The sequence below is a fragment of the Zingiber officinale genome, chromosome 6B, assembly GCF_018446385.1.
Source record: "Zingiber officinale cultivar Zhangliang chromosome 6B, Zo_v1.1, whole genome shotgun sequence".
NCBI classification, from domain to species: domain Eukaryota; kingdom Viridiplantae; phylum Streptophyta; class Magnoliopsida; order Zingiberales; family Zingiberaceae; genus Zingiber; species Zingiber officinale.
In genome coordinates, this window is record NC_055996.1 from 100036521 (window position 1) to 100051119 (window position 14599).

At 37.2% G+C, this 14599-nt stretch overlaps 1 protein-coding gene across 1 annotated transcript; it reads left to right on the top strand.

Annotated features, from left to right (window-relative positions):
* The first annotated feature begins 10661 nt into the window (after nucleotides 1-10661).
* Nucleotides 10662-12276, top strand: LOC121988471 (flavonol 3-O-glucosyltransferase UGT89B1-like). The gene has a single exon (XM_042541913.1). It carries the CDS (start codon nucleotides 10720-10722, stop codon nucleotides 12100-12102), a length of 1383 nt encoding a protein of 460 aa, XP_042397847.1. The 5' UTR covers nucleotides 10662-10719; the 3' UTR covers nucleotides 12103-12276.
* The last annotated feature ends 2323 nt before the right edge of the window (nucleotides 12277-14599 follow it).

Genomic DNA, 14599 nt, shown 5'->3' on the forward strand with positions numbered 1-14599 from the left:
CTATCTTGTACTTCTTGTCCATAGACTCTCACAACTCCTTAGCCATTATCTTCATGCTATACACAGCGTACAGCGAGTCAGCAAGGCAGTTGAGAATGTAGTTTTGGCAAAGGAACTCATAATGAGTCCTTGCCTTCATTGTACTAATGGTCTATGCATCAGCATCATTAGCACGCTTGAGAGGGTCCTCAGTCAAGAACCGAGCTAGATTGAGCCTGGTTAAGTAAAAGAGCATCTTCTGCTGCCACCTCTTGAAGTTCAGTCCACTGAACTTTTCTGACTTTTTCCCATGATTGATTGGCTCAGTTCCAATCAGGACAAAGGGGCCTTCATGTGTTGAGTCTGTTTCACCTCAACGCTTTGTTCTGTGGCTATATCAATAAAACCTACTTTGTTTCAAGATTGTTGGCACAAGCAATCTGTTGCCAGAGATACTTGAGAATTAGTCGAATTTAAATACACAAAATTAAATTCAACTTATATATTGAAATGACCTGAACTGATAATCTTTGGCTGCCAACGGGGCTGGTTTCTACTAAGTGTTGAGCATAGACTAGTCGAGCAGATAGAGAGGTCGAGTGGGTAGATCGGTTGAGCGGGCAGTATAGCCGATCGGGCTGTGTAGCAGATCAAGCAGAGTGATCGAACGAGCGAATGGTTGGACTAGCGTGCAGCCGAGCCGAGGAAGAGGCCGAGCAAGCGGTCGGGCAAGTGGCTGGGTGGGTGAACTAACTGAGCGACCGAGTGTGCGACCGAATGGCTGAGCGAACTATCGAGCGACCGAGAAAACTGAGCGAACGATCGAGCGAACTGAGCAAGCGGCCGAGCGAACTATCGAGCGACCGAGCGAACTGAGCAAGCGGTCAAGCGAACTAGGTGAACGGCTAAGTGAACTGAACGAGCAATCGAGCGAACTGAGTGAGCAGCCGAGCTAACTGACCAGGCGATTGAGCAAACTGACCGAGTGGCCGAGTGAACTAAGTGAGCGGCCGAGCGAACTAAATGATCATGCGACCAGACGAGCGTGCAGCCGATCGAACAAAAAGATCGATCAAGTTAGCGACCGAGTGAATACAAAGGCCAACTGAGTTAGCGGTCGAGTGAAAGTGGAATTCGAGCGGTCGGATGGACCAACGCCTGTGAGGGTCGCAGTTTTCTTGAAATAGATTCACCCCACTTCTGAATGTGCTTCGAGGTTCCCTCGGGTTGTCTGTTTCCCAGGATACAATGGTGAATCATGATTTCCACCAAGTACTGATGGTCACGACTAACTGAGAGATATACAACTGCTATCACGGACATTGCACTCCACCGAGCAAGAGATGCACGACAGAAGAGAAGGGGAACATTGGTGGAGTGCTTCAACTCTTTGAGTGTGTAACCTTTTACCAGTGGTCGCAACCTCCTTATATAGGAGTTCAAACCAATGGGCGTAGTGTTAATGATTATTATTCGCCGGCTGTGAAACGCCAACATTTCACTCGGCTGCATTAATCTTTAATTTAATTCATTCGTTACACCCAACAAAAAGTTTATGTAGCAAAATATTAGTTGTTTCACTTGGGCAAATTTTGCCCCGACTGGTCTGTCATTTGGTGTTCGTAGGTCACTCTCGCACACGAGTTAACATGATTCAGTGCAATCCGGACCCTGGATTTGCACTCCCTGCGCACCCATACATGAGAGAGAGTCTCTCCTCATGTATTTATTCACATCACCAATACATGTGAATCAATATAAACCAACTAATATGCATTGAAACTCTTAATGTAGGACTAAAGTCTTATTCACAATGAAACTTTATGTCTCTTCTACCTCTTCTCCATTCACATATATCCAACAATAACAAAGATCATCCTATCTTATCCAAAGACATATGGGGGTTCTTAATTTATTTGCTCTGATTCAGAATACAATTTCTTTCAAAAAGGAAAAGTTTTAGCAAGTTATGCTCTAGAAGCCATATCTGAAATCTAAATTTGTCTTAATTTAGGTTGTACATATTTAGAATTTTTTTGTCATAAAGTTGATAATTTGCTAACCATAGGAACAATGTTTTTCGATTACTGTAATGGTTTTATTTGTTCTATATCTTATTGTATGAATTATTATTATTATTATTATTATTATTATTATTATCCTAAAGAGAATGGTTATTGTTGTTTGTTGATGTAATACTTAATAAATTAACATTTAAAAGTTTGTGGCTTCTATACTAACTTTTCAGCATCTATGTAAACAAGGTCATATGTGTTTGGGTAAGTGTCCTGAAAGTAATCATGCCTTTAAACATCATTGTGATACGACATATTGATAGTAGTGATTTTTTTGAATACTATTCAGGTACAAGAAATGTTGGAAGCTCAATATAAATGATACATCAATGATAATCACTGAAAAATATCATATTTGAGATCCATGAACTGCTCTCTTTCCTTAGGTGCACTTGTCCATTTTTCAAACATTCTAGTTGCATCCAAAACATTCTTATTTCATGTACCAACACACACAATTTATATCTCTACATAAAAGATATACAAATATAGAAACAAAACATAGATAATATAACTATGCCTTCAAACATTATTGACCGATACCATAAATGTGTGTCATTCACCTCAATGATATATTTTACATCTGTAGTTTTGTGTGCCAAATATTTCAAAAATTGAACACTAATACAAAAGAACACACTAATACATATATCAACTTGCTAAGGCAATCTACACTATCTTTCTCAAAATATCATTTTACAACTGTACTCATCTTATAAAATCTCAACATGAATTCAATTCCAACATAGATCAAGCTAAAATATTTCCTTAATAAAAGAACAATATAATTTTATAACATATCAAATATCAATTTACAACAGACAAATTATAATATTTCAACAAAGGTAATCATCCAATAAAATTATATCTGACATACTGTAAAGAGCATCAATTTACAACTGTCATACTATGAAATTACAACAATAAGAACAGTTTTAATCAGTATATATCAATTTAACAAGTTGTTATAACTTTAATAGATTCACTCAATGCAGATAGAGAAACCCCAAAGAACTTTTGCTCCACAGGAGATAAATCGATCTTTTTTTGTCGATGTTGGCATAAATTTTTAAATTTCCTGTAACATAACAATACAATAATCGAGCTTTGTAAAATTCAATCACATAACATACCTTTTGTAAAACTAAGTTAAATTAAATTGATGAACTAAGAAAAATAATACGATGAGATTCATGATACAAAAAAGGCGGAATCTGCCGCCCCGACGGCCCCCTACGCCTGCCCCACGGTGATGTAGGAGGAGGGTTAATCAGGGTGAATGCTGGGCTGACAAGTGGCTGGGGTTCGAGGCTTTAAGCCGGCAGACGGGGATATTATCCCACATTGCAACCGTCGACACTCGAACCGCTGCGTCATGATACAACTTCCCAACCACTTACCAACTGATCCAGCCCCTGGGGGCAACACGATGAGATTCATACACATATAGAGGGTAAGTTAAACAACCATTTAGTTAAAAATTAGCAATTAAAAAGTTAGTATCGAAGCTACAAACTTTCAAATGTTAATATATTAAATGTTATATCAACAAACAACAATGACCATTCTCTTTACGATTATCATATGGAACAAATAAAATCATTACAACAATCGAAAAGCATTGTTTTTATTGAGCAAATTATCAACTTATGATAAAAAAAATCTGAACATGTACAACCCAAATTGAGACAAATTTAGTTTTCAGATATGACTTATAGGTCGTGACTTGCTAAAACTTTCCCTTTCTGAAAGAAACTGTATTCTAACTTAGAGCAAATAAATTAAGAACCACCATATATTTTGGATAAAATAGAATGATCCTTATGACCGCATGCTCATTATAAGGGCTACAATGATATTGCATCTAAAACATTATGGTTGCGCAAACCAACACACACAATTTATGGCATCAAAATTCAATTTCTTCAGGCTTGACTCTTAATTAGCACAAACAAGATTTAGCCTTTTTTTTTTCTTAAAGTGTCCCTGGGTAATGTGTTGAGAGTGTAGTGGATTAAATTATATCATAAAACTTTAAGTATTGATTAAAATATGTTCACAAAGGGAAAAGACTCACAAAATAATGTATCATTCTTCTACTGAAGCATAGAGCATTCTGAGACAGCCAAATTTCCATGACAAATTAGTTAGGATTACATTTATCATGTCCTAATAATTTTAAAATATAACCCTTGAACATCAAATCTTGAGCCTAAGAGTCATAAAATTACAACCATATGCAACGAACAAGTAATTAAGAATTGAAATTGCATTAAATACTTGAAATATTTCATCCTAAACCCATAGTCAGATGTGTGTGTGTGTATCCCTCGCCGAAGCCCTAATCCCTCACCGAAGCCCTCGTTAAATCCCTCGCTGAATCCTTCATTAAACGCCAATGATTCTTCTTGCCGAAGTGTCAATTCTCCTCATCGAAGCACCCTCGCGATTCTCTCATTCTCCTTGCCGAAGCCCTCCTCCTCGCGCCTTCCCTCTCTTGCTGTGATGACTACAGGTCCATCTCTAGCTCTCTCAAAAGCGTCGAAGCCCTCCTTGCAGCGCCTTCCCTCCCTCACTGCGATGACTACGTGCCCTCTCTAGCTCTCTCAAAGATGTGCCTTGTTACTTCACGCTTTTGTAAACCCTAAAAGGCCATCATCTTTGCTTTTCTATTTTTATCTCTTTTGTTTGGATCAAACCGTACAACTTTGAATTAAAAATAGGATTTGTTCTTCCATAAGGCTAATTTTAACCATTAAACATAATAGTGAGAACAATGGTATAGGATGTCAATCAAAAAATATAAATAATACATCAATTTGGTGCGCACAATTTTGCATCAAAGCAGGATGTCTATTGTAGGTGTCTAGTTCATTAGCAAACAAATGGACGTGGATAGACCTATGACAACCAGTTTGGTGAGATTAGGGATTGATGATTAGGGCAAATGGCTCACATAAGGAGTTATTCCTAGAATTCTTCTAGACATTACATTAGGGATAGGAACGAATTGAATCACATATTGCAATCAGAGTCTTATAACTCTCAATTATAATATGTATCAAATGAATCAAGTATATACTCTCAATTATAAGATGATTTTTGGTGGAATATTTTTTATAATGACTCCAAAGTTAAGGGTGTTCTACCAACTGAGTTATAATTCTTGTTATAGACATTTCACATTTGAATATAAAGACAATTTCATATTAAGATAGATGCATGTTTCATAATTTCACATAATAACTCTCTAATTTTTTTTATTGTATTCAAGCTTAATATAAAGAAATTAGTATTGCTTGAAAATCTTATTCTATTTATAATTTCTAAAATGATGGATATTGTTTTAATAAATAACCTAGTTAACTTCACTGAGTGGTTAGAATAATTTTTACATAATTATTGGTTAAAATCCCATAGCAAGCAATATAATGTAGCAACCTAACCATGGAAATTTAGTTGACTTCAGTGTTATATTTTTTTGGAATCTTATTTTACTACTATCTTTAATTATATGAATGAAGTATTAACTCCTAAATAATTGAATTGTGTTTTTTTATAAACTCACAGGATATCTGTATAAGGTTTTATATAAGTGAGTGGATTCCAAATAAAAAAAATTCTCCATATCGGGTTTTATTGTTCTTTGTTTATTACTTTTTATTCATAATTATCTATCATCATGAAACAACTCTCTGGATATCAAAAAGGACAAAAAAAAGGAGATAGCCCAAAGCTTAAGAGGTTCATTAAATAAATATTTAGGTAAAGAATCATATAACACAACGGAAAACTTAGTTCAGATTTTAACTAATGAATCAAATGCAAATAAAGATTTTATTGAAAATAAGAGGGATGAAAATGAAGAATTTGTGAGAAATAAATGTGATGGGAATAAGAAATTTGTAGAAAATAAGAATAAGAATACAAATTTTAATAATTTGGATGAAATTGAAATTGACAGAACTAAAGATATTGATAAGTGTTGTGATGATGAGCATACAAATAAATATCAATGTTTGATACCTAAATATGATTTGAACAAATTTGATCCAAGAGTTTGGGATACTCTTGATACAAAAATAAGAGATTTACTTGTAGAAAGAGATCTTAAAAGAAAAGATATTTTCAAGTTTCCTTTAGATAAAGAATCTCGACACTTTTCTCATACTTACTATGTCCAAATGTTATCAAATGGTGAGACTTGTGAATGAAAATGGTTAGTGTACTCAAAGGAGTTGGACAAAATATTTTGTATTTGTTGTAAGTTGTTTAAAGTAATACACACCAAAAGTAATTTAGCAAGAGAAGAAGTTAATGACCGGAAACATTTATGTGATAAACTTAAACAACATGGAAATAGTGTTGAACACCTCATTAATCTAAGAGCTTTTGTTGAACTACAAATGAGATTAAAGAAAATATTGACAATTGATAAGAAAATACAAGAACAAATTAAAAATGACACAAAATATTGGAAACACATTATGCTAAGAATAGTTTCTATTGTCAAATGTCTTGCTATACATAATTTGGCATTTCATGATACACATGACAAAATTTATGAAGATGGTAATGGTAATTTTTTGGGTCTACTTGAAATGATTGTAGATTTTGATCCAATAATGCAAGAGTATTTTCGACTCATTCAAGATAAAAAGATTCATTATCATTATCTTAGTCATAAAATTCAAAACGAGTTAATATCTATTCTAGCTTCCAAAGTCAGGAATGTAATAATTAAAAAAGTAAAAGAGGCAAAATATTTTTCAGTAATTCTTGATTGTACACCGGATGCAAGTCACAAAGAACAAATAACTCTCATATTAAGATATGCAGATATTCAGAGACTCCAATTAGAATAAAAGAGTATTTCTTAGAATTTATAAATAGAGAAGATACAACTGGTTTAGGTCTTTTCAATGAATTGAAATTTGTTTTACAATCTTTAGAACTTGATATGGATAATGTAAGAGGGAAAGGTTATGATAATGAATCTAATATGAAAGGCAAAAATCAAGGTGTGCAAAGAAAATTGCTTGACATTAATCCTAGAGCATTTTACATACCATGTGGTTCACATTCTCTTAACTTAGTTGTTTGTGACATGACAAATTCTTGTGCTAAAGCAAAATCATTTTTTGGATCATGTCAATGTATGTACACTGTGCTATTTAATTCAACAAAAAGATGAAATATTTTGCTTGAATATATTGATCGATTAACTTTATAAGATGGGAAAGTCATATTGAAACAGTCAAAGCAATACTATCTCAAGCTTCCTAAACTAGAGAAGCTTTATTCAAATTAGCAGAAATAAGTGAAGGGAGCAAATTAAGTAGAAATGTTGAAATATCAGCATTTGGTGAACTTTCAAGTTTTGAATTTATATTAAGCCTAGCTATTTAGCATGATATTTTATATAAAATTAACTTAATTAGTAAAAAATTACAGTCAGAGGATATGCGTCTTGATGTTGTTGTAAAACAATTGTCCGGTGTTGTTTCTTTTTTTGAAAAGCATAGAGAAAATGGTTTTGCATATGCTATAGTTGATGCAAAAAAATAGTATCTGATATGAAAATTGAGTCTGTATTTCCTACAAAATGTAAAATTAGTAGAAAGAAACATTTTGATGAGATTGCTAATACTGAAAGGAAAAAATCAACCATCGGAATAGTTTTTTCGAATAGATTATTTTATTTTAATGGTCGATATTGCTCTTGGGCAATTAAAGAGTAGGTTTGAACAGTTGTAATATTTTGAATTTATATTTAGATTCTTGTATGATGTTGCAAAATTATTTTCAATGGATGATGATGAATTGATGAGTTTTTGTATAAATCTTGAAAATACTTTAAAAAATGGTGACACTTCTAATATTGATGTAAAATATATGTTTTCTGAACTATAAGTTTTGCAAATAATATTACCAAGTGAATCTTATGAAACAAATAAAAAATGATCTTTCATTCAAATATTAGAGTTTTTAAAAACAATGGATATGTTTCCAAATGTGATGATTGCTTATAGGATATTATTGACAATATTCGTAATAGTGGCATCAGCCGAAAGAAGTTTTTCAAAATTAAGTTAATAAAATCTTATTTACGAACCACAATGACTCAATATAGACTAAATGAATTAGTAATTTTATACATTGAAAAGAATATTTTTGAAAATATTGAATATGATAATATTATTGATGATTTTATCTTAAAAGTGGATCATGAAGACACTTTAAATTAGTTACCTCTGTGTTTTTTATAGGTGTATATATTACAACATTCACTCTCATTTTTTCTTCTGATTTAGTGAGGAGGAAGCAAAGAGGAAGGTTTATAATATCTTATGTGAGCGATACTTTGGATTTAGATGTGAAATTAACGAGGAGACATCCAACAAACTAGAAGATTTGTGTTAATTCTAAGGAACTAACATTTTAAGTTTTTATAAACCAAAATTTATTTTACTTTCTGTACTGAGTAACCAAGTAGGTCATTCTCCATGAAAAGATTTTGCTCACCACATGATGCCTTAGTCAGTTTAAAATTTTAAAAATTTACGATGTTTTTAATTTTAGTTATTGCTAGGATTCCTATACATAAAATTTAATTTATTTATATTGAGTTTTAACATTTCTTATCAAATGAAGTACATAAGCAATGTCACTTTTTTCGATAAAAAGATTTTAATTCTTAACTACTCTATTGAATAAATTGTTTAAGTTGCTCAAACTCAAAATAAATATGTTTATGATAGGTCTTCGTGATGTTCTCTTTGTTCTTCTAGATTCATTGATATTGAAAATAAGGATTATGGAGGTAAGCTGACTAGGTTGCACTTCTTTATTATTTTTCAGTTTAATGTCAGGATTTTGTGTTATATATTACTCTGCTTATCATTTTACATTCTTTGAATTACATTACTATGCTTATCTCTTTGCATTTTTTAGTTAAATTTTTCTTCACTATTAGTGTTTTTGCTAAAAATTCAAGTGATTGCTTTTTGTAAACACTCATTACATTCTAAATAAAATTGATGGCAAATAGAATTATTATTCCGGCATAATTTAATCTTGTAAGAATGAAAAAAATTATATCCATAGTTTCAGAATTGATGCTTCATTCTTATTTTTATATTAGAATGGTAGAAATTTATGTGTAAATAAAAAAAACAACCATCCTAATAAAAAAAATCTTATTTACTTATCCAATTTTTAGAAACAAAATTTTATAGATTAAAATAATTATTATTTAAATTGATGGAAGGATAAATTTGAGGCATAATTAATAGTTTCACCCCGGGCTTTTAAATAATCAGGACCAGCTCTACCTAAATCCTAAGCCAAAAGCTAAATTTTAGCAATCAGTAAAGAAGTCGAACAAGGGGAGTAAAGAAAGTAGAACATGGGGAGCAAAGATAAGGAGTGGCACCTGTTAGCACCTCTTGACGAGCATGTGGATCCGCAGAATCCGCTGTTGCGTCTTCACAATGAACTAAGAATGTTGATCTTCTTCTTGAAATTGGATCGCTGGCCCTCCGCCGGCCAATACCTATCCACCAACTTCTTGAGCATGAGGTAGGAGGCATTTGTGGCTCTCTACACACGGGTGGAGAACTCCATAGTCTGTTGCCAAGCTTTGCCGTCATCGACCTCCCTGCATTGCCACTGTCTCTCTCACAACCTACGCCAGGGGGCAGGAAGCAACACTAGGGTTTTAGTCACGCATCCTACGCATCCTGTTGATTATATTCGATTTAATTCAATTCAATTCAATCATCGGTCTTGAAAGTTCCAATCTCATTGCCCCTATGCTAATTATATAAATCCCAAATCGAAGCTCGTTGGAGAACCGAGGAAGCTGACCAAAGTGAAGAAATAAGCAATCGTTGCAGTAAAAGGTGAAACCCTCGCCCCTAGGACCCCCACCAATCGGACCCACGGTCATTGTGAGAGAAGTAAATCGTAACACCCGAGCTAACATGGAAGGGACCGGGTGGAATACAGGGATAAGGGATTTATTCTCCCGTTGCCACTGAGTTTCGACCCGACAGCCTTCTTACAGTAACTTCCGTCTCATGCCATCTCGGATGACTCACGGGGTCAAGAAATACGCAATCGTGAAAGAGAGGAAAAGAGAGAGATAGTTTTAATTCACGGGAAAAAAATAAGAAGGATTCAGATAAATTTTTGATTCGGACGTGTATACGACCAGGATGAGGGATAAAACAGTGACGATATATGTTATTTGGTAATTATCAAAATCATGCATGTGATTTGGGTAATAGAAAAATAATAAATTTAATTAATCTTATTGGTTAATCTCGGAGGTTAAGAAATTTAATATTCTTTGATTATATGTCTCATTTAAAGAAAAAAATTTTATAAATTTTTCATAACTAGAACTCAAAATAAAAATATTTATTAATAATTTAAATATCCTATCGTCACATCATGATAGGGTACGTGATTTGCATAATAAGCAACTTATCTAAGCCGTTCAGATTAAAAAAAAAAAAAAAAAAAAAAACAACAGAAGTTACTTTTAATTTAGAGGAATATCTTAAAAAAATAAATGTCGTGATATTTCTTAAAGTTGAGCCAATTAGTCAATAAATAAAATAGTCGTTGATTGTTCCTCACTTCCCGTCTCGAAGCGACGATGTCGACGACTGGCGATCTCCACTTGCTAGTCTTCCCCTTCCCGGCGCAGGGCCACCTCATCCCCCTCCTCGACCTCGCCCACCACCTCTCCGTCCGCCACCACCGCCTTACCCTCACCGTCGTCGTCACTCCCGCCAACCTCCCCCTCCTCCACCGCTTTCTCGCCTCCACCCCCTCCGCCTCCCCTCTCGTCCTCCCTCTCCCCTCCTCCCCCACCCTCCCCCCTGGGGTCGAGCACGTCCGCCAGCTCCGCGCCGCCAATTCTTCCCCTGCAGCCCTCATCCGCGCCCTCTCCTCCCTCCGCTCCGACGTCGTCGCTTGGGCCCGCTCCTGCCCCCACCCCCCGACCGCGCTCCTCTCCGACTGGTTCCTCGGCTGGACCAACCACCTCGCTGCTGACCTCTCTGTTCCCAACCTCGTCTCCTATTGCTCAAACGCCTTCGCCGTCTCCGCCATCGATTTCCTCTGGCGCACCATGCCCTCCGCTTCTGCATCCCATGTCACCCTCTCCGCCCTCCCCTCCACCCCTTCCTTCCCTTACGCCTGCCTTCCCGCCATCATCCGCGGCTACGTCGCCGGCGATCCGGACTGGGAGTTCACCCGCGAGTCCTTCCTCGCCACCGCCGCCGCCTGGGGCGCCGCCATCAACACCTTCGCTGCCCTCGACGATCGCTATCTCGCCCATCTCCGCCGATCGTTCGGCCACGACCGCGTCTGGGCGGTGGGTCCGATCCAGCTGGAGGCCGCCCCCAGCGACCGCGGAGGGGCCACCTCTATCTCGGCGGAGGAGGTCACCGCATGGTTGGACGCCTGCCCGCCGCGATCCGTGGTCTACATCTGCTTCGGGAGCCAGTACACAGAGACAGCGGCCGAGATCGGTGCGATCGCGGCTGCACTAGAGAGGAGCGGGGTCCGATTCGTGTGGGTGATCGGATCGGGGGCGGATCTGCCGGAGGGATTTGAGGCGGGGGAAATGGGGATGCTGATCCGGGGTTGGGCACCGCAGGCGGCGATCTTAGGGCACGCCGGTGTTGGGGCGTTCGTGACGCACTGCGGATGGAACTCGGTGATGGAGGCGGCGGCGACGGGGGTGCTGTTGCTGACGTGGCCGATGACGGCGGAGCAGTTCCTGAACGCATGGCTGCTGGTGGAGGTGGCGGGCGTGGCGGTGAGAGTCGGGGAAGGAGACGGAGTGCCGGCGGCGGAGGATCTTGCAAAGCTGCTGGTAGAATCGGTGTCGGAGAGTGAAGCGTGGACCGAAGTGAGGGCGCGGGCGGCGGAGCTCCGGCGGAAGATGGCGGAGGCTGTGGCGGCGGGGGGCAGCTCGTACGGAGATCGGGAGGACCTGCTGAAACAATTGACGGGGGAACAGCAGACCTGAACGGACGAGATGAGATACTCTGTCCCCCGAAAATGTTGTGTATATGTCCCAGCGCTGATCAGATGAATTAAATCAGGCAAGTGTATAGTGTACATCATAAAAGTATCATAATCGTCCGATAAATACTGAAATATGAGGACACAATATTTTTGAGACAGGGATCTCATCTCTGAACGGACTGTTCGCTATTAAATTAAGGTATTAAAATTATGCATTTTCTAACTATTTGATGCGATAGAAAAGACTAGCAAGGTTAATTATCCAAATTCGCATGTAAGAAAATATTCTCAGTCGTATTGGGTTATCGGTGTATTTTACCTTCTAACTTTGATTCATGGGAAGTTTTAATCTAGCTGAAACTAATTCGGCAATTTATGAAATAGTACATCTAAGTTTTTAAATTTCTCAAAAAGACGCATGACTCATGTTACTTAAGTATTAACAAAGGTATATCCATTTTATTCTTCTAATAATCTAATAATCTGACTTTCTTTTTTACTATTTTTCTTTTCTTAAGTATTTCTCTCATTATCTTTTTCCTCTCTCTTATACATACAATTTCATATGAATAACATTTTATAAGATTTAATTAAATTTTTATAATATTTTAATATATTTGGAAAAGTCGAAATAAACAATAAATAGATATTTAAATTTCTTGTAATTTCAAAAATCTATAGAAATTAAAATAGGTACAATCGGAACTCTCTAAGTTCATCAGTAGATTTCAGTCAAAATTCACTGATGGATCTAGGGATCTCAGATTATACTTATTTCAGTTCTTGTTGATTTTTGGGGTGACAAGGAGTTCAAATATGCTATTCATTATTTATTTTGACTTCTCGGAAGTGTTAAAATGTAATAAAGAAAAATCAATAAAAAATTTCCACGTTGGGTCTAATATGAAATTATATCAGGCCCAATGTGGATCTGATATGGAATGATATTAAGCTCATTCCATATCAGGCCCAACTTGAATATTTTTGTCGATTATTCCTTATTATATTTTAACACTTCCAAGAAGTTGAAATAAATAATGGATAGTATATTTGAATTCCTTGCAACCCCAAAAATCCACAAGAACTAAAATGAGTGTAATCTGAGATCTCTAGGTCCATTAGTGGGTTTTGATCGAAATCCACTGATGGACCTAGAGAGTTCCTATTGCACCCATTTAGTTCCTGTGGATTTCTGAAGTTGCAAGTATTGGAACAATTTACGTGTCCTAGGTTTTGATGTTTAGGCAAAGGTTTAAGTTAGGTTTATTGTTGTATTTGATATGCATTGTGAGTGTGTAGGATACTGGTATAACAAAGAGAGTCTAAGTGTGATCTTGACAAAGAAAGAAAGTTCAAGGGTGAGTCTTAGCGGTGTAACTCCAAGCATATAGTCTTGGTAACATAAGTTCAAGTGTAACTTGACAATGGATGAAGTCCCGGAGGCACGATCTCTTGGCAAAGGAAGATCGGACAACGCTGACAAGGCCGATGGAAGTTCCAAAAGACAAGACGTGAAGGATGGGGAGACATCTAAGGGGCACGCGGCTGATGGAGGAGGCTAGAAGACTAGGTCTAGGTTGTGCGGGTAAGGACGAGTGCATGAGAGACTGTACTCAGAGTAAAATTTCATGTCACTGAAGCGTGTACTGTAGCATTATTGTAGTGTTACTGTAGCAGTCGACTGGTGTTTTCATCGGTCGACTGGTATCAAGTCGTTGGCATATAACGATCGAAATCCACGAGGGTCAGTCGACTGGTAAGTATGGCAGTCGACTTGTGGCGGAAACATTGCTTGGATGTTTTTATCCGAGCTTTATTTAATGGAGCTTGGGATACTTGAGCAAGGTGATGAAATTAGTAGTGGTTAACCCTAATTAGAATCTCTAAGTGCTCAAGTAATCTAGTGTGGTCTTGTGCGAGTTGTGTTGAGATTTCTCCACCCACAAGGAGTTATGCGAGCTAGCCGGAAGTTCTCTGGAGAATCATCTACTGATGGATTGGGATTGTCCACCTTACGCACAACTATGGAGTAGGAGTAAGTGATCTCCGAACCACGTTACATAAACACGTTAGAGGTTTGATTGTCTTGGTTGTTGCCTTTATGTTTAGCTTTCTATTTGTTGGTTTTATTTTGTATTTCTGTCGTGCATTAACAAGCGTAGGAAGTGACAATTTGGATGACGAGCTATTCACCCTCCTCTAGCGACGTCAAGGTTCCAACAAGTGGTATCAGAGCTTGGTCGCTCTTTTATTAGACTAAATCGCCAAAGGAGCAACAGCTAGAGAAGAAGATAGAGTCGAAGAGGCCTCTCAGATAAGACATCCATATCCCACCTCCATATGAGCGCAAAGACTTTGGCTATTAGAAGTCGTGCTTGGAGACGTGGTTCCAAATGGATTGGAACCATTGGATGACATTGGAGGAGTCATTCAAGACTTCAACCGACAAGCAGGGAAAACACCTTCAATATTGATATTGGACCAAGGAGCAAAGGGAG